At 51.2% G+C, this 22881-nt stretch overlaps 10 protein-coding genes across 10 annotated transcripts; 6 read left to right on the top strand and 4 right to left on the bottom strand.

Annotated features, from left to right (window-relative positions):
• Nucleotides 1-45: 45 nt before the first annotated feature.
• On the bottom strand, nucleotides 46-1609 carry DSM5745_09999 (OTU domain-containing protein; the record flags this gene model as incomplete). Its single annotated transcript, XM_026752015.1, has 3 exons — nucleotides 46-801; nucleotides 862-1292; nucleotides 1369-1609. The coding sequence occupies 3 exons, from the start codon at nucleotides 1607-1609 to the stop codon at nucleotides 46-48; spliced, it is 1428 nt and encodes a 475-aa protein (XP_026599077.1).
• Nucleotides 1610-2723: 1114 nt separating this feature from the next.
• DSM5745_09998 (FAD-dependent oxidoreductase) lies at nucleotides 2724-4021 on the top strand (the record flags this gene model as incomplete). Its single annotated transcript, XM_026752014.1, has 5 exons — nucleotides 2724-2752; nucleotides 2805-2942; nucleotides 2998-3101; nucleotides 3151-3254; nucleotides 3302-4021. 5 exons carry the CDS (start codon nucleotides 2724-2726, stop codon nucleotides 4019-4021), a joined length of 1095 nt encoding a protein of 364 aa, XP_026599076.1.
• A 356-nt stretch (nucleotides 4022-4377) lies between these two features.
• On the top strand, nucleotides 4378-5450 carry DSM5745_09997 (uncharacterized protein; the record flags this gene model as incomplete). Its single annotated transcript, XM_026752013.1, has 2 exons — nucleotides 4378-5071; nucleotides 5137-5450. The coding sequence occupies 2 exons, from the start codon at nucleotides 4378-4380 to the stop codon at nucleotides 5448-5450; spliced, it is 1008 nt and encodes a 335-aa protein (XP_026599075.1).
• A 901-nt stretch (nucleotides 5451-6351) lies between these two features.
• On the top strand, nucleotides 6352-6821 carry DSM5745_09996 (TVP15 family protein; the record flags this gene model as incomplete). The annotated part of the gene is made up of 3 exons (XM_026752012.1): nucleotides 6352-6436; nucleotides 6492-6581; nucleotides 6646-6821. 3 exons carry the CDS (start codon nucleotides 6352-6354, stop codon nucleotides 6819-6821), a joined length of 351 nt encoding a protein of 116 aa, XP_026599074.1.
• Nucleotides 6822-9303: 2482 nt separating this feature from the next.
• On the top strand, nucleotides 9304-11065 carry sreA (siderophore transcription factor SreA; the record flags this gene model as incomplete). Its single annotated transcript, XM_026752011.1, has 3 exons — nucleotides 9304-9602; nucleotides 9658-10175; nucleotides 10242-11065. 3 exons carry the CDS (start codon nucleotides 9304-9306, stop codon nucleotides 11063-11065), a joined length of 1641 nt encoding a protein of 546 aa, XP_026599073.1.
• A 1193-nt stretch (nucleotides 11066-12258) lies between these two features.
• On the bottom strand, nucleotides 12259-13767 carry DSM5745_09994 (PTH11-like integral membrane protein; the record flags this gene model as incomplete). The annotated part of the gene is made up of 6 exons (XM_026752010.1): nucleotides 12259-12728; nucleotides 12798-12865; nucleotides 12928-13301; nucleotides 13370-13437; nucleotides 13487-13523; nucleotides 13573-13767. 6 exons carry the CDS (start codon nucleotides 13765-13767, stop codon nucleotides 12259-12261), a joined length of 1212 nt encoding a protein of 403 aa, XP_026599072.1.
• Nucleotides 13768-15578: 1811 nt separating this feature from the next.
• Nucleotides 15579-16259, bottom strand: DSM5745_09993 (uncharacterized protein; the record flags this gene model as incomplete). The annotated part of the gene is made up of 1 exon (XM_026752009.1): nucleotides 15579-16259. One exon carries the CDS (start codon nucleotides 16257-16259, stop codon nucleotides 15579-15581), a length of 681 nt encoding a protein of 226 aa, XP_026599071.1.
• A 1156-nt stretch (nucleotides 16260-17415) lies between these two features.
• DSM5745_09992 (oxidoreductase, short chain dehydrogenase/reductase family) lies at nucleotides 17416-18422 on the top strand (the record flags this gene model as incomplete). The annotated part of the gene is made up of 5 exons (XM_026752008.1): nucleotides 17416-17708; nucleotides 17760-18069; nucleotides 18117-18172; nucleotides 18224-18332; nucleotides 18390-18422. 5 exons carry the CDS (start codon nucleotides 17416-17418, stop codon nucleotides 18420-18422), a joined length of 801 nt encoding a protein of 266 aa, XP_026599070.1.
• A 265-nt stretch (nucleotides 18423-18687) lies between these two features.
• DSM5745_09991 (enoyl-CoA hydratase/isomerase family protein) lies at nucleotides 18688-19504 on the bottom strand (the record flags this gene model as incomplete). Its single annotated transcript, XM_026752007.1, has 2 exons — nucleotides 18688-19234; nucleotides 19332-19504. The coding sequence occupies 2 exons, from the start codon at nucleotides 19502-19504 to the stop codon at nucleotides 18688-18690; spliced, it is 720 nt and encodes a 239-aa protein (XP_026599069.1).
• A 604-nt stretch (nucleotides 19505-20108) lies between these two features.
• Nucleotides 20109-21050, top strand: DSM5745_09990 (PaaI family thioesterase; the record flags this gene model as incomplete). Its single annotated transcript, XM_026752006.1, has 2 exons — nucleotides 20109-20966; nucleotides 21024-21050. The coding sequence occupies 2 exons, from the start codon at nucleotides 20109-20111 to the stop codon at nucleotides 21048-21050; spliced, it is 885 nt and encodes a 294-aa protein (XP_026599068.1).
• Nucleotides 21051-22881: the final 1831 nt, after the last annotated feature.

The raw sequence follows: 22881 nt of genomic DNA, 5'->3' as shown, positions 1-22881 counted from the left end.
AACATCGGAGAGGCAGCGAGTAGTGTCGATGCGAAATGATGAAGGTTAATGGGCATTGCGGCTTCGAGTGATGCGCTGGCTCCGGCGTAGCTTTTGCTCGGTTGGGTTTGGCTCGCTTTGTGGGCTTGAGGTCTCACTAGCATCTGCGGGTTGTTTGCATCTAAGCTTTAATCTTCTACCCTTCTTTGGGAGAACCAAGCTGTTTTCAGGTGAATCGGATGAACTGGGCTCTGTTTGTTCTCTGCCACTATCGGCTGGCGACTTTGGCACGGCCTTATCGGGGCTTACCCGAAGACGCAAGGAGACGAGGTCATTTCGGTCGTCTCGAAATGCTATCCCCACTGTCACATCCGGCAGGATCCGCCGTTTTTGTTCACGGACTCGGGAGCGCCGTGAAGCCGGTCGCGGATTGTCTTCTTCATCAGTGTCATCGGCTGAGCGTTTACTTCCGATGCTAAGAGGGGATGAGGACCGCGAAGATGGCTGAAACCGTGACTTCATAATCGCTCGGGAAGCGGTGGCTTCTGGTGGGTGAGCATTGGCATCGTCACCAATCAGGTTCATAAAAGCATTATCTATGTTCCCTCGACATTGCTCGAGTACTTCCACAATAGTTTCACGGTTATAACTGTCACCGAGGCCTTCCTGAATGGCTGATATTTTCCACGGAGAAGCGACATTGACTACGCCACTTTCAGATCGCGCAGTCGCGGTTTGTGCTAATTCCTCTGCTTTAGGGATGCGCGGCAAGCCCGTATGTGGACCATCGCAATGACGCACAGAGGAATAGTGATGGAAATCCTGTAAAACATGTGTTAGAATCAGACAAGAAGACAGCGAATTGGATATAGCGGCCCCTACGTGGAAGGCAATATGCATGATTTCCCTTTGTTCATCCACCGGAGCATTTACGTCGCGAAAATCTTGGACTCCGTAATCTGTATAGACTTTGACATCTTTCTTGAACGACTGACAAAAGGCTTGTATCTCCTCTGCTCCCCCCCAGACGCCGTTCTTCCGTGATTCGGCGACTCTGGAATTGAAACTTTGTTCTTTATCCTTGGCGGTCGGACCAGGGACAGGGCTGGCGGACGAGGACGAGCAGTAGGAGTTTCGAGCTGCCTCAGCTGCCGCGCGTCTAGGAGCTCTCCGCTCCCCACCAGCAGGGGCTATGAAGTTCATGAAGTACTCCGGGTGGGCAAATATGTGATCCGCGAGACGCGTTCGGATGTGGTCGGCATGGTTGAAGTCTCCGTACAATTGGTCAGATAACGCGTAGTAGAGGCAATTGCCTATGGAGACCAGTTAATATACAGTGTAATTTGGCAGGGACCGAGATTAACGCGACATCTTGCCGTCACGACATACCGTCACCCTCCGTCGGAAGCGCATAAAGCCCTAGTCGACTGAGGCTGGGGAGCTCCAAGGTCTCTGTCTCTACCTTGATGCGTGTATTTTTGGTACCCTGACGTTGGGAGTCCTGGGAACCTTGTTCCGGCGGCTTCTCGTGCTTGGGGTCGTTGATCGCCTGCAAGCTCCCATCGGAATGGCTCTGCTGATGAGGGGCGATTATAGGCACGATTCTGCCGCCTTTCGGGACATCTGCCATGATTGGAAAATCCCTACCCCGCGACGGTCCCTCATTGAGGAGGGTAGAGAAGAGAGCTTTGTCGGGCCAGAGTGGTATTGAGGACGAGGGCTCGAAATGGGGAGCGAAGGAGGGTCGGTGGAGCGAGGGTCGAGGACTCGGAGGAGAGGAAAAAGAAAATACGGAGCTTGAAAAATAGTAATCGCCAGGGTTGACTCAGGAAAGGCCGGAATTGAATAGTAGAAAACAAAGCCTGTCTCAGCAAGGCAGAAAGAGTGATGCTCAAGCTTTCTGATCCTTTGGCTTGGACTTAATAAACCACAATTCCAGACAGTGGACTCGTCAAGTGAATGGCTTGGAAACCTCCTCGACAGCAGGCCCTCGCCTCCGCGTTCGTAACAGCCCTGTCACAGCGCACGTATTGTTGTAAGGTTTGCCGGGCGCCTTCTCCTTCCGGTAAAGTTTGGCTTGTATTCCCGGCGCGTCGCGCTTCCTCATGATTCACCCAGTTCCTGCAGCTGTCTTGTTAGTAGAGCTTACTACTACTACTTCGTAGACGTCTCTTAGATTTGCATGTATATGCCTCATCACGACTGGTATCAATGCTCTCCTCTACAAAGAAGTCGTCTACAGCCAATGCGGTGAACAAGGACGAAAGTATGGAGATCTCCAGTCAATGCCGATAAGAAACCCCGCAACTTGCAACAAAGAGCCCGATAAGATTACGACGGGATCCCCTGTTCAATGAACGGACGGCTGCTTCTCTGTGGGCATATACTGCTAATATAGGACAGCAAACGGTCTTCAGCTGTAGCGGTGACGGTGGCTAGAAGCTCATAGGAAGCCTATTCACTGCCCCACGTCACTTGGCCTCCAACCAAGTTGAAGCAACCAACTCTCCAACTGCACTCGGCCGCTCAATCAATCGCTATCGGCGCGTTTGATAATGAAAACCAAATCATTCACCATGGTGTCGGGGTAGACTCTTGATTATGATATCTCTTAGCAGTGGTCCCATATTGGGCTCTCCAACTCTTCTCGTATAAATATCTTCCCAACGTCCCTCTCTTCATTCCATTGACTCACAGATTTGTCTCGTCACACCCCTGCCATCCCCGGCTGAAAGAAGATAACAATGGCGACAAATAACATCGTGGTTCTTGGGTATGATGATTCCAGATCAAGTCTGAAATATAGACTGAGACAATCTGTATAGGGCCGGAGTGTCTGGGCTCACCACTGCGTATCTTCTATCCCAAGATCCCAGCAACTCCATTACTGTCGCGGCCAAGCACATGCCCGGAGACTACGATATCGAGTACTGTTCTCCTTGGGCCGGTGCCAATTACTCTCCGTAAGGCATTGCTTCAGTGAAACAACTTCTGGTTATCGCTAACTCTCCGATTCAGGATGGGACATCCTGGCACTAACCATGCCAAATGGGAACGAGCGACATGGGAGCCATTGAAGGCGCTGACAGAGAAGCATCCGGAGGCTGGGATTCACTTTCAAGGTATGCCATCTTGAACCTCAGCATGCCGATAATTCTAACATGACGCTAGAATCTATCATCCACAACCGAAAAAAAGACCAAGAAACCACGACTGGGAAATGGTTCTCAGCGCTTGTCAGCGAGAATCCGTGGTACAAAGACGTTGTTCCTGATGTAAGCTTGCACTGCGCATGCTGGGTACAATTGGCTAACTGTCTCAGTTCAAAAACGTCCCAAAAGACCAACTACCCCCCGGTATCGACAACGCGCAAGTCTTCACCTCGGTATGCATCAACACTGCAGTATACCTCCCCTGGCTGGTCGGTCAATGCCGAAAGAACGGTGCAGTTTTCAAGAGAGCAGTCTTCAAGCACGTCTCGGACGCAGCAAGCGCCCACCACTCCGGCAAGCCAGCGGATGTTGTCGTGAACTGCACCGGCCTATCATCCAAGAAGCTGGGTGGTGTGCTCGATGACAAGCTCTACCCTGCCCGCGGACAAATTATCGTTGTCCGCAACGAACCGGGTAGGATGGTTTCGATGTCAGGCACCGACGACGGTGAAGACGAAGTCCTGTACATGATGACCCGCGCAGCGGGCGGCGGAACCATTTTGGGTGGCAGCTACCAAAAGCACCAGTGGGACCCATTGCCCGATCCCAACCTGGCCCTGCGCATCATGAAGCGTGCTATTGCTATATGCCCGGAGCTAGTCGGGAAAGGCCAGGGAATTGAAGGGCTAGACATCGTTAGGCACGGCGTTGGACTGCGTCCCTTGCGTGACGGTGGGCCACGTATTGAGGCGGAGAAGATTCAAGGCGTTGCGGTCGTGCACAACTACGGCCATGGCGGATTTGGATACCAGTCTTCCTATGGCTGCGCAGCCGAGGCGGTGCGGTTGGTTAAGGAGACTTTGCAGAAGAAGGTCCAGGCGAAGTTGTGATGAGGTCGTTTGTAACTCTCTGGTAGGCATATATTCTAGACAAGACCCGCCTGTCTAAGTAGTAGCCTCTTTGCAAGGACTAAAATGCAGGCCTAATAAACAGATCGCGCTACCTCACAAAACTTAATCTAGGGCACTTACTCCGTAGAATAATTACGTAGATCTCTCTGGAACATTGACGTAGTTTATTACTGTTTACCTTCGGGTTGCTTAGTATTTCCTTCAGACGTCGCCATTGCGTCACCACTATCATGGGCATCAGGCCACGATGTGAACTCTAATACAACAGTTACACACTTGGCCTTTTAGCATTCTTGTCAGGCAGAAAACGCTCGTTACCTATATACACCCGCCAGATGAAAGAATACAAAGCTCCAGCGGTTGAGTCCGAGCAAGAGACCGACGACGTACCCGGCACGTCAAAGCGCAAGAGAGGCACCGGAGAAACACCGACATTACAAGAAAAGAGCTCAGACGAGACAGAGTCGCAGCCTCCAAGCAAAGCTGCCAAGCCTGGAGAGTCGCGCGCCGCGGATGAAGATGATGACCAAGGTTTAGTTGATGAAGAAGAGTTCGACGAGGGGAATCTTGATGAGGATTTGAGTGAGGAAGGCGACGAGGAAGGCGACGAGGAAGGTGACGTGGAGAGTGAAGAGAATGAGAAGGGAGAGAGCAAGGGGAAAGCAGCCCAGAAAAACCAGCGAGATTCCCACTCTCCGACTAGCGAGAAACTGCAGAAGACTATCGAGAAATATGGCCGTGGTCCGCTGGAAGGGACAGCGATTAAAGACAAAGCACTCACTGGATCGCCGGATACCATCCTCGCTATGCTTATGGATGCAATGCTGAAGTCGAAGCCGATGTCTCATGGATTGACGGACCGTGCGCTCCGCAAGCTCGTCGACGTTGGATATCACGACGTAAAAAAGCTAGGGGATGCCAGCTGGGAGGAGAGAGCCATGGTTTTGAAGGACGGAGGATACAACCGATACAGAGAGCAGGGGTCAACGAACCTGGGGAAATTGGTTGAGTTCGTTAATGAGAAATATGGTGCGCATGCCTCTCAGACTCTCTAGGCTCCATTACTGTTTCTTGGGCTAATTTGGGATCATTAGATGGGGACCTCAACAATCTTATCAAGAAGGCCAAAAATAATCCCCAGAAGGCGAGACAGCTTGTCAAGGAGGTCCATGGCCTTGGGGATTTGGGTGTTGAGCTGTTTTTCAACAACGTACAAAGCGTCTGGCCCTCTATCGCTCCGTTTGTTGACTCTCGGAGCTTGAAGACCGCAGAGGAAGCTGGGCTTGGGACAGACTTGGATGCCATCTACGCCGACCTGGATAAGGACTCTGTCAAGATGTGCAAGTTGGCAAATGCTTTGTCTGCGGCGCGGCTAGACAGGCAAGTGGGGGATCTGGTGGCCATTTGATGCGGTAGCCCTGCTCGCCGAGCCGCAACAGAACAGTAGTAATCATCGCCAACTACACATTTCCTGTGTTAATCGCAGAACAGTTTGACTATTATCATTGAGCCCTATGATCAGACACTTGGCGACCCTTGGCCAATTTGTAGAATCTCTACAGTACGGAGTACGGAGTATTATTGAGGGTTGACCGTCCCTAGGGATGTTAAATGACAAAGACATACTTAAGGATTAGCTCGGCCCACCTAGTCACGTATGTGTCAAGCCGGGTTGTCACAAAAAACATGGACATTTATTGTCGACAGATAGACACAGTGTAGTAACAGTGGAGAAAATGTCGACATTTTAACATGATGAACATCCCTAAACGTCCCAGCCACCGGAAGCATAGGCTTGGCGGACTTAGTCATCCGTCTTGGCAGACCCGCTTGTTGCGCCTCATGGACGAGCTGGAGTTCTTGTTCATCTCAACCTTTCCTCTCTCCGCTTATCACCTCTAGTCCAGAGCTTTATTCGCAAGGCTGCCTCCCGGATTTCCAGCTCACTACTCTTGATCAACGGCGCGCATTCGCCCTAACGACGCGGAATCTTGCTACCTAGCTCCCCTGACAGACAGACCGTCCACCGCAACAAGCAACGTGGTTCCTCGAGATCTAGGCAACGGGCAATCTGTTCCAGCTGCGCAAAATTCAGATCCTCGTCTTTATATCGCCGAAGTCCATTCCATCATCCCCGAGTCGTATTCCGCTACAGCTGCCACTCAGCGAACTTTCGTACACTCCGAAATGGATCTCTCTAACATCTTGTTCGTTACACCGAGCTCCTTGTTGTGCCGATATACCGAATTTGTGTGCTGACATGTTGCCCTTGTCTCAGTCGCTTTGCCAATGTGGCAGTCGGTGTCATTATGGTTCTCGGCGGTATCGCCCAATTCTTCCCCATCAGCCTGGGCCATGTTATCACCGGTGTATACGTGATTCTCTTCGGTCTCAGTAAGGCTTTCCCGTCTCGGGCTGCGGCGGAGTACATCAATGCTGATCTCTCTAGTTGTTGCTGGGCTGGAATTCCTGCCCACCATCCCTGATTACGTCTACCGCTATGCGTCCTTCCTCTTCTCGTTCCTCGGCCGTGGTGTCTGTAAGTTCTCATGCCTTCCCGAAGCTCCGTGGCGCGGCGCCCTTGCGCTAACACTGTCGTGAAGTTTACATCTTTGTTGGATGTCTCATTTTGCACGGCCACGTTCTGCAATACATTGCCGGTTCTATCGTCGGTTTCCTTGGTATTGGCTATGCCGTGTTGGAATTTGTTCCGTCCATCGAGCCCCCATCAAACATGCGCGAGGCCGACCAGAGCTGGGGCGCCGAGCAGGTTGTCTAGAGCTTATAATGCGTGTTCGTGGGATTGAAATCTGCGTTGCGACACGACAATCGTCGTGTTGCGCTTCGAGCGGCTAATACGATCGATGAACGACCGACTGTTTTCTGTCAAGATATATACCACGAAATGCAAGTTCTAAGAATGCGGGATTCTTATGATGAACGGTATTCTATGAGTGTGATGAATGACTTTGCGACGATTGGGAAAGATATAGGTGGAGGATTATATGCGGATATAAATATTCTTTTATCTGCGTGCTCGCTATGTTTCGTTATTGTCTGATTCTTATCCTACTGATTTAGTGCGTCTAGCCACTGTATTATACTTTGTAGACGACTCATTACTCTGACCAGTTATAATTGTATAACTTAACGTCCATGCCCTTGAGTATGTTCGGCAATTTCAAGTCAGATCAGGAGCTATGTACGTACGAGGGTGCCCCTTAATTTTGTTATCTGATTATCACCCCACTCACCTACTTTGCGCCCTGGTACAAATAAAACCATGTTAGGCAAACGTTAGTTTCTGACTGCGTCATTGTCATTTACTTCCAAGCATCCAGGGCAAGCGGCTTTGACCGTCTCGGAGGACTCAACAGTGCTTGATCCTAGGTCAAACAGGAAACCGCACAGAATGATATCTGATGCTTTTCATTCGTGAGCGATGCCGAAATCTAGACTCTCTATAGTCGATTCGACTTCAGGCTTTGCGCGAAAGTCAACCTCGGATGACGAAAAAGTAGCCAGAGCGTGACCGGGGTTGAGTCAAGGATACGAATCCTGATTCAAGATTATCCCCGGTCACAAAGCAAGCAACGTCCGGAGAAATAATATGCCTCGGGACTTCATCCTCGAGGAAGCCTGTACTAGTAAGACCCCGCGCCCAGAAAAGCCGGTCCATACACTGCCCCGTCACCGTGCGAGGGCTGAAAGAGATCGTGTTGATACTTTGACAAAGCGGTCAACTTGTACTCATACCCAAGAGCTCGGTCGTACCTTGGACATATTCCTGCACGTACAGGGACAGGGATGAACCGGGATCCGAGAGCGGATTCCGGTAGGACGAGAGGTTGATGGCAGCGTTGCTATAATGCAGATATTATACGGGTAAAACATGGATATCATGATGTCTTTGTCGCATTATGCCGTTGTCCGTGAAGGGTCACGCCATACAAGCAGGCCAGGGCCTCTGTAAGATTTCGAATGGTAGCGGCTGCACCACTTGATTTGTTCCTGTAGGCATCAGCAAAGTTGGACATGGTCAACCCTATCTTCGTAGTGGTAGTCTTGAATTATTATTCCCTGCCAGTTCAAAGGTCGAAGTCACGAGCGTTAAGCCGAATCGGAAGGAACGTTGAGGGTTGGGACGAATCAAATCGCCCATAGATTAACATCGTAATACCCAGCCCCACACGGGGAGATAAGTCGCGGAAGTCCGGCGGCTCGAACGATCCATGACATGTATTTTTGGGAGCGCAGAATTCAGGCCCTGTCAGGGAGTCCTCCACCAATCGTAGTAGCCGCATTAAAAACCGGTGCGCTAGTGGTGGAGCAGCGATGGGTTGATTCTGGGGAGAAGAGAGGCAATCAGAGCAGACTGGCGAGCAGAACCACTTTTCTACATTTTCTAGGGGCAGGGGAACAGACACTCGGGTCTCGCCTTGTGCTAAAACTCATCGTTTCCAACCCGTCGAACTCGGAAAGCCCTCCTAAAAAAGCAAACATTGATATAGGGGGAGCCGTGGAAGGGCCTGGAAAATACACCCATCGCAAAAGGACCCCAGTTCTTTAGTTGTAGATCATTCCCCTGGGAGATCTCAACTTGATAACTCTACAGGGCTCCGGAAGAAACAGACAGAACCCAGATCAGAGGGACAAAGAACGCCTGCATCTTATCCATCACCGACTCGGCGACTGCTGCCACTGCTGCCAAGCACGCCCTCTCCTACGCATCCTGTCAGCTTCGTCATCTTGTCGCTTTATCTGATCATCTCCTTGCCGCCGATCTTACCTGTCCACTGGCCACCTTCCTCCTCTCCAACTTCTCTGCGCAGCTTCCATAACTGCGACGGCAGTACTCTGTACAGACCCCCATTCTTCGTGGATCTACAATTCTCCTGTCATTCTCAAAGATCTTCATTCCTGCCCGTTCTCGGCTCCGCCTTTCTAGCCTGGAGTCTCACTAGCTGCATTTGCCAGCATCGATCGATTTGCCATCTCAGCCAGACGCCTTTGGCCCTTTCTTTTCTTTTTCCTCCTGCATTCCATCTTGACCGACTTTTGACCCCGTCATACATCAAATTACGCTCTCCGAGTGTGGTACGACATATATCGCACAACCAATCGTTCCTTTATTTCGACCGTTAAGTTCCAACGGATTCCCTCGTTCTTCCCTCGAGCCTTCCCGACGGAACTTTCGAGTCGCCAGGCGCTACAAACTGGAGCACAGGCAGACGTTGGAAATGTTAGCGTCCATTCCGCACATGGAGACGTTGCGATCCCTCCCTCGAAACCCGGACGTCGTTGCGCGACACCCATCGGCCGAAGATCTAGACGCTGCGCAACAACTCATCTCTTCCGCTCAAGCCGGCCGGGAACACCCTCTCGATCGACATTATACCGATGACGGATCTCGAAATCCTGAGGCGGGAGGCCCACAAAGCCATCGGGAGGGTGACTACCCTATAGTTCAGACATCCGAGACGTCCACGAACGGGCATTATATCGAGAAGACATCCCCCAAATCTCAAAAGGACACCTCGTTTCTAGGACATTCTTGCAGGTTTGTTTAGCTGTTCACCATTGCAGTTTGTGGTGCGCTAACATTATTTTTTTAGTAATTGCGGAACCAAGAGCACTCCGTTATGGCGCCGGTCCCCTACCGGAGCTATGATTTGTAATGCATGCGGACTTTACCTGAAAGCTCGAAACGTTGCAAGGCCAACAAAGAGGAATCGAACGCAAGCGAGCCCCGAGGCGTATTTCCCCCAAAACCAACCCGTTGGCTCTCACCTTGATCCCGTTGGCGGTGGAAATGAAGGCTGTGGTGGTTCATCCGGCTCTTGTCCGGGTGGTGGAAACTGCAATGGTACAGGTGGTGCAGAGGGATGCGACGGTTGCCCAGCCTATAACAATCGCGTCTACAAGTCAACCGCTCGAGGGAACGTCGCGGCGCATGCGCTGAACAGGGCAGTAATTCCGGAAAGTGTTCCACCTCCGCAAGAGCCTGAGGCACCGGCAAGGAATGGTGGGCAACCAGAGGGAAACATGCTGGTGGCTTGCCAAAACTGCGGCACTACCGTGACACCGCTCTGGCGACGGGACGAGAACGGGCATCCGATCTGTAATGCCTGTGGTACGTCTCTATCTATCTTTTCTCTCCCCTTTTATTGTGTCTCGAAATCTGACTAATGTATACAAGGCCTCTACTACAAGCTCCACGGTTCCTACCGACCTACCACGATGAAAAAGACCATTATCAAACGGCGAAAACGTGTCGTACCGGCCTTGCGAGAAAATTCTCCAACTGCCGCTACCCATTCCTCTTACGGCTCCTCCGCCTCACCAGAAGCGGCGTCCCCTGCCACACTAGCCTATTCTCACGACGAGCATCATCGATACTACAGCTCAGAGCCTGTTGATCAATTTCACCGGATTTCGCCTGCCGCACAGAGACCGTTTGGCTATGCACCACCACCGGTTGACTTCACAGGTTTCAACGCGGGAGCTATATCACTACCCCACCACCCACCTCCGCCGAGATTGCTCGAGCCAGGTCATCCACCGATTTCTCAATTTGGGCGACGATCGATCTCGCCGAACTCCTCGGGGAATCCTAAAAAACGAACATTAGCAGAGACCGGGCCGAATGTAGACGTTGGTCCCGTTCCGTCCACATTAGAGGCCGGATCAAATCAACTCCCACCAATTGTCTCGTCGGCCAATCCGCCAGCACCTGCTCGATTGAGCTCAATTTCCTCTATCCTGAACCATGCTCATGCCCGCGACGAAGCTCGCTTAGACCCGTCTCTTGCTGCTCTAAGCCGTCAGCAACAAGCTCAACCGCATCACTCACAACCCTCACCGCTTCCCTCTTCCCAAGCAGCTTCACAACCACTACCTAGTGTATCCAAAATGGAAAACCTCGTGGAGGATCGCCGGGCGAAGCTGCAGCGGGAAGCCGAAGAAATGCGGGAACAACTTCGGGCAAAGGAGCGGGAGCTGGCGGAGCTCGCCAGCCAATGACAATGGAATTTCAGCCCGTTCGACTTTGACTTCGGAATTCGAACAAGCGACTATTGACACTATTCGAGTGATAACCATTCAGCCTTTTTAGAGGCCTACATTCGGCGCAAATCTTTCCTTGCGAGATACCACATGCACTTTCCAGCTTCCACTGCTGTCTATGGATGTATTCCACTTAGTTTTAGCTTATTGATGTCACTTGGACGGTTCACCATCCCGTCTTATCTTCGATTTGTCTATTTTTCTTTTCCCTTTTTGAGCGACGGCGGGTTTAGCGATTACTTACCAGAAAATAATATGGCATACTCGGGGGTTCCATCTGGCTCCAATTAAGGCTGGAATTCTGTTTTCTTTCCTATTGCTACTCCTTTGACAGAGGTCAAAAGGGACCGGCGGACGACCACGTCGACGGAGTTCATCAGTAAAATTAAGAAGGCATAGACTTATCCACAACAATTCCATCGAAATACCTAATCAATCATCTTTATCAATCTTATCTGAGTTATAACCAAGGCTCCTCGCCCGAATCCGATCCTCGTACCTATTTCCAAGATTGGTATGACCTTGCGGAGTAGCTCTTGCACATCTACAGACGTCATGACAGCCTTCTCCGCCCGTCTCCGAGGTCGGCGACTACTCCTTCTGTACGTATGGAGGAATGTGGCCCCAGCGCGGGGACCTTGGTGGTGCAGCTGCCAGCAGTGCAGCACTGCAGAGGCGGTTCGCCCGTTATACTGACCGTCGCAAGCCGGCCTGAATCGGGTAGTTGGGTACCCTGTCCACCTACTTAGGGCATGTTGATCATCGGGGTTGTTGGAACTACTGATTTCATTGCAAGTTCAAGGCCGTGGCCATGCTCAGACTATCGAATGACGTGGAGTGCTCTTCCTTGAGTTGGTTCGATACATGATCCCCGGCCAGGACAGGTGGAGTTGCATTTTCTTCTGGATCTAGAGGAAGTAATCATACTCAGGCTTGGGACAGGTGGTTCCACTGAGAGTACTGGGAAATTATCAGGTTAGATATGTATGTGTTCGGAGTTGAATTATATATCATAAATGTGTAAATAACAATTGACCTGGGTATATTGAAAGACAAAGACATAAAAAACCGAAGCTCAAACTCCGAAATAACGAGTGATGATAATCCCAACAATCCATCCGTGATCATAACAAGAGGAGACAAGGTGGGAGCTACCGGTCCTCCCGGACTAGGTTGGTCTGGCTCGAATCCCCGCCATGACCGCCGTGACCGCCACCACCGCTACCACTCCCAGTACGATGTCCGTAAGGCGAGGGCGAAGACGTTGGTGATGTTCTCTCTTCCCGAATCACCTCGGTCGTGACCTCGATTGCACCAACGCCTCTCTTCCCATCCAGTACCGTCCTCAGCCCGGGTCCAACCCCCACTTCTGTATCGATAGTATGAAGACCAAACTCGGGGTCGTGCTGCGAGAACACGCCTCGGTTTGTTGTCGACTTGAGACGCGTCGAGCGTCCGGCTGTTGTGCGGGTGGGGTTGCCACTTCGTTTATTATAGCTGTTTGTCGAGAGGAATTTGGGGAATATGCGGCTGATGAGAGGGCGAAGGAAGGGTAGACAGGCACAAATGATGGCGACGTTACATTCGGCTGCGGTCCAGTAAGCGGCGGCGACGTTGCTCCCTGTTCGGTGTTGTTAGTGAGCCGAGCCCAGTGACGAGGATGCAGGAGAGAGATGCAGGAGAGACATACATGATGTGTCGGTACTTCTTGCTACAGTGCGCAAACCGGAGAGACGAAGGACACTGGTAATCACGACCCTGTCACGAGTATTAGCTGCCATAAATCTAGAGGAATAAGCCGTTATGGTATGGAAACTGACAGTCCACCCAGCGCAAAAACGGCCATAAGAGCAAGCTTTTGCCGCTTCGGAAGTTGTAATTGTGTAATGAGCGGCATCGGTAGAATGAGTAGAGTGAGGTCGGTAGCGATATTCATGGAGGCATTGAAGAACCAAAGAGCCTCAAAAGAAAGGCAGTGACCAGGTAGGTCTCGGTCCCAGAACTTGGCCACGGGCACACAGTTGACGAACCCGCTGATGATGGCCCATGTTGAGTATGCAATTACCACTCCCATGACAATGTAACAGATGATGCGGAACTTGTGGCTCGGAAAGATGCGCAGGTACTGGAAGAGCAGGGAGATCTTCGTGAATACTAAGCTGGCATTATACAGAGGGATTGCGGCCCACAAGCTCTGTATGCATGCTATACATTAGCTTTGCTTGAGTAAAAGTGCGGCAAATACTTCATCTGGGAACCAACCTTCAATTGTTCTCGTAATTCGTGCTGTGATAAAGCATAATTATGTTTTCCCAGGCCAAATCGGTATTCTGAGGACGAATCAGTGACCGACTTTATAACATATAATCTCTGACTTACGGCAAATAACAAGGGCAAGATAGAGAATAGCAAAGACCTGGAAGATATATTAGCATTGATTCGGATATGAATGGCAAGATACATACCAGAGAGACGAGGATGGTCCAATCCTCTCGGCCGCTTAACTTCATTATCCCAACTCTGGTATATATGCGCATTGCCACAACGACAACGGAAATTGTAGTCAGAACCGCCGTTACCACCATTGCGGTCCGTCCTCGAGATGCACCATCATCGCCATGGTCTCTAAGGAGCAGAATGTGCTCCAGAGCCTCATCCATCGTCGCGCAAGAAAGAAGGTATCAATGTGTTTGTGAGTAGTAAAAGAGCGTTAATATAAGGGCATCAAAACGTCAAGTGTCCGCAAACATTGGGGTCAGTAAAGGAGTGTGGAATCGTGTTTTCAAAGAGAGAAGCTTGTGGGACGCCCGAGCAAGGGACGGGGGGAGTCGAGGGGCATAAATGAACAAGTGTGGCGGCTGTCGCCAGAAATATATGATTTCTGGAGACAGCTCCATATAACGGAGACTGCACTGACTGTCTCCTATTTGATTGGACATCTGACCATGTCAACTGAGGGTATGTTCCTCTTGTCGGTAACTCATATTCCCAACAATGGTTCTCTATGCCGTCGCGTGGCAGTGGGTCCCTTAGATCAATAATAGTGACGATCGACGGCCTGAGGGAAGCAAGTAATCCACAAGCTGGGTCTTGGGAATGCTGATTTGGCTGCGCTGCTCCACCAAAGACCACCCCGGCGCGGCTGGTGCTGAAAGTCCGTTCAGAAGTTGCCGCGATCATACGTATATCTGACTCGCAGCGAATGACTTCGCTGTTCAGCTGTCGCGCAAGATCTCTTTGCGCTGTTGAACAAGAAATAAGCCTATAGTTATATTGCCAAGGACGCCAAACTCCGAAGCCACGAGGATGCAAGGTAAGGTGCAACCAAGATCTGCTCCGAGATCCGGGCCATGCTCCCTGAATTTGGACAGTGGAGCTGCGTGTCAACCAGATTGTGTCAGGGTGGAGATCTTGTCTTGACACTGACAGCCATTAGGGGCAAATCCAAATCGCTTAATCGCACCACCCTCAGTCTCTGCGAATTCCAGCCTCGCTAGGGCGCAATAGTCTCGACACCATGATTTGCTTGTACTTGAATCAGCCGGAATACTGAAATCTTGACGCGCCAATCATAAGATTTCTGGTCAAAGATGATTGGATGAAACCGGACTGAAACAGATCGGATCTGAGTTCTGCACTCGCAAGTTGCAATTGTTGACAGCAGGTGTCTCGGCCTGCGAATTCCCTTTTTGCCGAAGAGCAACAAACGTTGACCCATTGATAGCTTATACTGCCATGTGGTGGCACCGTGGCAAATGCACGCGCTGAGGCCCATCTCCAAACTTCAATAGTTCCATAATGCACTTCAGTCCCAGACCAGTGGTACGCTTGCGAAGTCAAAACGCCGGGGATTGAGGAACGTGCGCCTTGGCACTGGGCTCTCCATTATTGACGACGCAGTGGACGAGCTTCATGATTCATGCAAATGATGCCGTGATGATCGGCGTCATAGTCAGTCCATCGGGCAGCTTGAGCTTCGCGAGGCTATCATTAAATTGGTCGGTGTTGTAGGCATGTGCGCCGGTGCCTGGCTAGGTCCGGAGAGGCCAAAATGATTGACTGAACTCCGTACTTTTGATCAAGGCGTGGGGGATCGCCGTCTAGAGCACTAGCCTGTTTTTGTTGTTCAATAGAAACAAATAGATAGTGCCAGCAATTATGATCTTGGTGAGGCTAGATCACCCCTGCATGAGTGTCGGAGACTCGGAGCCTGAAGGCAAGAGTAGAGAAGATGGAAGAAGCAGAGGAAGGAAGCAGAGAAGGAGGGGCAGCGAAAGCGAGGGAAGTCACATGCATTCTCAAAGACCATTAGCGAAACAGAATATGTTCCCAAATGCAAATATCTTTCAGGTACACCTAGGAGTGTCCCACTCCTATCCATCTCTAGTATGTGGTTCACATCTACCTTATCCTTGTCGACTCCATAACACCTTTAGTGTCCACCAGCAATGGCCCCGTCTTCCCCCTCAACCTACAAATCAGAGGCCTTGATGCACTGCCTGAGCGGCGATGGCCTTTTCACTGGGGCTCGCCGTTGTCTTCTATTCCCGTTTTTACGATCCCTGCATTTTGGCACTCCGATCGCTTTACGCATCGATTCGTCGCGCTCCAACAGTCGAAGGAGGAACCCATTCTCAATCCGCACGCTTGGTCTTGTTCTATATTGATCGACATCACCTCTATCCAAATAAGCCGTCTTGCGTTCCGTTTCGTCGTATTTCCACGAGCCATGTATGGTGTAGAATTTGGCCGCCCAACCCTTGGCCTTGTGCGTCGTCGATGTCTCCTGGCCCACAGGGATTTCGCTCCCCGGGAGCAACGTGATGACCGGGTCAATGTATCTCATTGCGTTTTTAGTGATGCTTGTGATCCGCTCCATGTCACGCATCGCGACGGCCCGGTTACTCTTGTCGAGGTCAATGACGAAAAGCGACACCTCGGGCTCCGTATTGCTCGGTTCAAATACCGGGTCTCCTTGCCAATTGTAGTGATGAATATGGACGCCATCATTGCGCTGCCGCTTCTCTCGAGACCTAAGTTCGTCGTTGATAGCTTCTTGCCACTTTGTCTTGCATTCTTCGATGGTTAGGGGGGTCTCTGCGGGTTGCTCGGCAACTTGCTCGCTCTTGAACGAGTTCAGGAACGTCTTCATACCCGCGCTGGTTGCAAATATCTTGACTTCTGGCCTGTAGAGCTGGAATGAAGTATGGGCTGTAGTATAAACGAGCGTTGGTAGACGTCGGTATATTTTTCAGTACTCGAATGGTTTTAGATGAAGCCTGTAGGTTGGCATTCGGACACGAAAAGAGCAGAGTCGAGCAGCCATAATATAGTCATCCGTGACTCAAAATATGCTTTTCGCGAAGAAGTTCCGGGCCATCAGTATGTTGTTGTCGGCCGTCAACTGGAACCGATTCCCTTTGATGGTCACCATGCCGCCTTAGGTCTTTGCACCAGCGCCACTATAGACTTATCCCGAGGATACTGTTTGATTTACCATGTATTAGCCGTTTTCATAGAAGTAGATAAGTGATATGTTTGATTTTCGTGGACGCTATGATTTCACCATGTTAGGTTGAGGGAGGTTCTGATGGCGGAAGCAACATTACCCCCGCGCTAGGATTCCGGCGACATCTGGGCTTGAACCGCCATTGAAACAATATCATGGCAGTAAGCGCTCATTCAAATATCCCGAGAGAAATACACGTTTTCTGACAAATAGAAGGAGCATTTCGTGTTCTGCACGAGAACCCGGCATCGTGAAGCGCTGAGCTAGGGAATGCGAAGATCATCCAACAAGCCAGAATAAGAGCCAACCAGTATCGTCCGCTCCAGCGTAGTACATATGCTCAAGCTTATTGAGAGGAGAGAAGTGTTGTACAAAATCTTGCAATTGTTGTGACGTTGGTGCACGTGGCTTAGCATATATCACGACTTATCCGGGGTACACTGCCGTAAGGTCAGGTATCCGGTCGGCAGGCCGGAAAAAGTCCGACGGGCAAACCATTCAACCGAGCGTGCACTGATAAGCCCCGCTATTGCGAGATCACTCCCCGCAGTCGCGACTTACCTATATATACTGCCCTCCCTTATCGGCCGGCTGTTTTCTGTTTCCCGAACCTTTACCTTGACGGATTGGCCAGTACCGTACATATATGAAGCATTTCCGAGCTTATCGCCAGTCAATTTCAACCCTCCGCCAGTTTGCTTGGTCTCCCCTTCGAACCTCCGCAATTCCCCCACTCTCTCGGACAAGGACAACTCCGGCATTCGGATCCTCCTTCTTCAGACGTACAATGGCTTCCGCAATGGCAAAGCGCCTCGAGGGCAAGACGATCGTCGTGACCGGCGCCTCATCCGGCATTGGTCGAAGCACAGCCATGGAGTTTGCGCGGACAGCTCCCAAGGACCTAAAGATTATTGTCACAGCGAGGCGCATCGATGCCCTTGAGGAGCTGGCGAAGGAAATCAAGGAAGAGGTTGGCGACGGTGTCAAGGTCCATCCTGTAAAGCTAGATGTCAGCAACCCGGAGGAGATCAAGAACTTTGTCCCATCTCTTCCTACAGAGTTCCAAGAGATTGACGTCCTGGTTAACAACGCGTAAGTGTGCTACATGAGTAGGTCGATGGGGATGGCTCTAAATATATGCAGTGGTCTTGTTAAGGGCGTTGCTCAAGCTCCCAACATCGACCCTGAAGACATCAACGTCATGTTCGCCACCAACGTTACCGGATTGATCAACATGACCCAGGCTGTCCTCCCTATCTTCAAGAAGCGCAGCGATGGTGGCCGCGGAGACATCATCAACATCGGAAGCATTGCCGGTCGTGAGCCCTACCCCGGTGGCAGCATATACTGCTCTACCAAGGCTGCCGTCAAGTCTTTCACCGAGGCTTTGAGGAAGGAGCTCATCTCTACCCGCATTCGTATCATTGAAATCGATCCCGGTCAGGTTGAGACTGTAAGTATCAACCTTTATTGCTGCGGACGGAGCTGACAAGGTTGTAGGAGTTCTCCGTTGTTCGGTTCTACGGAGACAAGAGCAAGGCCGACGCTGTCTATGCGTAAGCCACTATGACTTTCACGATACCTTAACCAATACTAACAACTTGTAGTAACTGCGAGCCACTCACACCTGATGACATCGCCGAAGTCATCGTCTTCGCCGCTGGCCGGAGGGAGAACGTTGTGATTGCTGATACTCTGATCTTCCCCAGCCACCAGGTAAGCTCGGCCTATCTTCATTCTTCCATTTAGGTATCTTAACTAATTCTGTAACAGGCGTCTCCCGGCCATCTGTACAAGAAGCCTTGAAGGCACAATATCATACCCATGTTGAACAGTGTAATAGTGGACCTGGGCATATAGAGGGTCATAGATGTTACAATATAAACCATGTGCTGTCTTGAATATTTGGCCCTAGTTTCAGAGACCTAACCTAACCTCACTCTTTGCTAAGTTCAAACCTCAGACAGACAAACTCAGTCAAAGCAACCCCTTAACTCCACCGTCAAATCTCCCATGTTTAATCTCTCCCCATCCCTGGATCTCTTCACTCCGCTAACTCCCTCTTTCTCGATCACTCCAACTCCCCTCTCAAACTCTCGCGCCCAAGCATCCTCAAACTTCTGGTATTATACGCCGTATAATAACAACTCGCCCGATCCACATTCCGACACGCCTGCGGAAAGCCAACGATCTGCCGTGCAAGCGCCATCGCCTCCTCAACCCCTTTACCCTCAGCCACAACGCGATTCGCAAGCCCCATACTCAACGCCTCGGTTGCACCAACAGCACTTCCAGTAAGTATCATATCAAGGGCCCGTTCCAGTCCAACTACAGCCTGCAGCCGGACAGTCCCACCGTCAATAAGCGGGACACCGAACCGCCGGCAAAAGACACCAAAGACAGCGTCTTCTTCGACGACACAGATATTGGCAAGCAGGGCGAGCTCGAGACCGCCGGCAACAGCGTGCCCGGAGACCGCGGCGATGACGGGCTTGGTTAGCTGCATGCGCGAGGGGCCGATGGGGCCCCTGTTGCGCCCTTGGACGTGGTTGCTCGGTGAGACGACATGGGCTGCATATCTGTTCCCCGAGCGGAAGTTGGCACCGGCGTCGGGTATGCTGGGGAATCAGTCTCGGCTGCGGCTTCGTACGTTGCGACCTCGTGCAGGTCGAACCCCGCGCAGAAAGTACCGTTTGCGCCGTGGAACACACGCACACTTTCTGCGTGGGGTCTTCTTCGAAGGTCAGAAAGGCGGCTGTGAGCTTCTGGGCTGTTGGGTCGTCAATGGCGTTGCGCCGTTGTGGGCGGTTTATTGTTATTGTTGTTATGCCTGGGATGGTCTTGGTGATGAGGACGGGAGCTTGGTTGGTTGATGGGTGTTCTGCCATGGTTACGAGGGTGATTTGGGTGGGCTTGAGTTGGTATCGATCGGATGCTAGTTAGCTAGATGAAGGGGGGCGGCCTGTTTACTGCATGGTTTTGTTCTCCTTGTGTCTTTTATAGAGTGACCATTGAGACAGCTCTTGCGTTTGGTTCTGTCTTCTGACTAGCTGCATGTCCTTGGTTACATGGTATACATCTCGGTTGGATAGTATACTCGGGACTATCGATCGTTATTGTTTCTAGGATTTTTCGATACTTCAAAGGAATTGCGCACCGCGTTACCCTCTTTGCCAGACGTCGGGGAACAACTATATATTTGACACTCGCAACCATATGATAACGAGGAGACCGAAGCAGTAGGATACCAGACCAGCACCTTTTATTTAGATATATTACCTAGATATATCTTTTAGTAAGGCGGCACATGCGACGAACCCAAGCATGCTATCCTATAGAGTAGACTCAATCTGATATCAATCCAGTGCCTCGGGCCGAACCCAGTAGTCGATTCCCCGCCCTAAGAGACGCCTCGACTACTCGCTACGTTCCTGGTGAATAGCTGCGAGCTCGGAACCTACTCTCCCTTCGCACCGTCATTCGCGCGTAGAGATGCGGCTCAACCGCGTATGCCCTTCTAGCTGGATTAGGCCCCAGCTGTTCTCTACAGGTTGCCAGCGCCGCAGCCTACGTTCTACTGCCAGTCCAGTCCCAGGCACATGGCTCTCAGGAGCCCGAGACTCTTCGTCACTCCCAGCTCCACCCGCAGACTTGACAGCATCTCAGACGCAAACACTCCCTTCACCACGATACGTCGAGGACCTCATCTCATCCCTCCCTCTAATCCGCTACGTGCGCAGCACCCCAGCCACCTCAAATCCGAGCACCGGGGTCACTTACACGGAGTTTCGCCCACTGCGCACAATGCACCCCTCCGCGCAATCAACGCACCTAGTAACGACCTCCATGATATCCACGAGCAAACTCCCAATTGACCCGATCTTCTTTCTCAAACGCCCTTTAACAGAAAGTCGACCTCGAACTCAACAGAACAACAAAATCGAGATAATAGCAACGGCGTACCTTTCAACCCATCTAACGGGCCACGCAGGGTATATCCACGGTGGATTACTAGGCGTCCTCTTCGATGATGCATTCGCGCGTCTCGCAGCCGAGATATTCCCGAGTGGGATTGGAATGACCGCGAATTTGACTCTGGATTTCCGAGCTCCTGCGATGCCAGGGAGGGTTTATGTTTATAGGGTTGGCATCGAGAAGGTAGAGAAGCTGAGGAAGATTTGGGTTTGTGGGAGTATGAGGTGTTTAAGGGAGTTTGGGGCCCAGAACATGTTGGAGAGAAGTGTTGAGAGTGCGAACGTAATGGATGGTGGCGGGTTGAGCGTGGAGGAAAGAGAGGGGGTGCTGGTTGCTGAGGCCAGAGGTTTATTCGTTGAGCCTAAAGGCGCAAAGGTGAGACATTCCATTCTTTTGGTCCCGGGCTGTGATAGACATGCTAATATAAGGCAGGGGATGGTGCCGTTGTTTCCGAAATAGGGGAGGCGTTGAAGCAGCTACAGGCTGGATGACAGCCCCGAGATCGACATGGCGCGGGCAGTTGCATAGATATAGAAGTCAAGGAGAACATGATTGCTGAGAATCACTGCGTCGCGAATAGGAATGGAGGGCGCCTGGTTGCCTGAAGATGATATTTCTGAACTCGGCTGGCGTGCCGAGCTTCAATATTGAGAACAGAAACAGCGTCGACAAATCTAGTCGCGTAATACGGTTCAAGCAAGGGGTTTCATGTGCCTTTTGCATTTGTTTTGGGTTGTCTAAGAGGGGAGTGCCCTCGCCGTCGGTAGTGCAGCATGCTCTGGAACCCGCCAATAACGCACTGAGATCTATGCCACCTGCAATGTTACATCACAGACCGGCAGAATCGCCCACAGGAGACCAAAGTGGCTGGCCCTATTCACAAATGAACTGCAAAGCCACCAGTTCTTCATCCCGCATTTCCCCTGGTACCGCCCAAGCGGTATGGCTACTACTAGGCAGTTCATAGCCAGTTCGTCGGCAAAGACAACCAGGGCCAGATCTCGGACCCTGTTTCTTAGGTCTTGGGTAGCACAGCCTGCCGCCAGACCCGGGCGCGCGGGGTATATACTTCAGCTGTTAAATGAATGATAGATCGGAATCCACATCGATGTGAGTTACACAATCGAGATTTGGCGCCCAGAGATCAATACCTTGAAAGTATGATTGCAGAATCTGATAAGCAAGGACTGAAGTCAGACCATTTTCTCATTTCTGCAGAGAAAGGCAATATTGTGACATTGAAGCCGAGAAGGTTGTACGGCAGATCCAAGATCAGTTTCCTTGCCCTTTCTAGGACGAGCTGTCGGAGTTTATTCGTACTCTGGGCTTGAGGGTATGTTGCACGTCCATGTAGGCGATATGAATTACCGGCTCGGGGCTATCGAGAGTTTGCCGTGTTCATATGGCAGCTGAAACAGAGTCAGAGACTTGAGTATACATCGAGCTTCTAATGGGAGAGGCTAGCGAAGCCGAGCCAGGGTGTCTCATATCATGGACCAGTATGTATCACGCCAATTTCCGCTTATAGAGCTGGTGAAGTCCAGGTGAGACTCGCGGGAGGCTGTTCAGAAGAGGATCATTCTTCCGGGGTCATCGTCCTAGGAAGAGAGTTTGAGAAGAAGTCTGAGAGCATGCACGAAGTTGGAGATCACTGTAAGTACTCCGTACCGGCCGGCATACTCTGTCGACGACATCAAAGCCGATCTGAAGGATGCCTTGTGCCGCCGTGGCTGATATCTTGTCGGCGTCGGCCAATCCCCGATTGAGCAGAGTGGAGGCGTGGGGAAAGCCCTGGGCGGCTTGGCGGCCAGGTGCTCTATCTATCTCCAACAACCGTTCAAATAGAGATGAACAAGGAGTCGATGAAGGCGATCTGTCATTTCGATTCTTCCATGCTGGGATCAGGGTCGATTTCACCAGGCATTTGAGATGGCTCCCTCAAAAGCCCGTTGTCCCTGAACAGCAGGTGTTGGATTCATCTTGGTAAATGGTCATAAGATGCGTAGATTCTCGCCCTGTGATATTCCTCGGAAAGTGTCTCCACGGAAGTCCAAATGGGCCAACCGAAGCATGTTGTTTTCAAGATGAATGGACCATGTCACACTGTCTCCTCCAATGATGACGAGTGTGATTGCCTGGCCGATGAGTCGTCAAGATGGCGTCTATTCATCACTTCCGCGAAGGGCGCATGGGTGCCTGAGCCAAACCAGGTTGATGAGCTCAAGTCCGCATCCGATAATCAAGTATGGGGGCACAGGTGAAGCGAGAACGCGTTGTCGCAATATCAAAG

The sequence above is a fragment of the Aspergillus mulundensis genome, assembly GCF_003369625.1.
Source record: "Aspergillus mulundensis strain DSM 5745 chromosome Unknown scaffold_14, whole genome shotgun sequence".
NCBI classification, from domain to species: Eukaryota; Fungi; Ascomycota; class Eurotiomycetes; order Eurotiales; family Aspergillaceae; genus Aspergillus; species Aspergillus mulundensis.
Note: the sequence above shows the minus strand (reverse complement) of the source record. Positions and strands in the feature narration are given on the sequence as shown.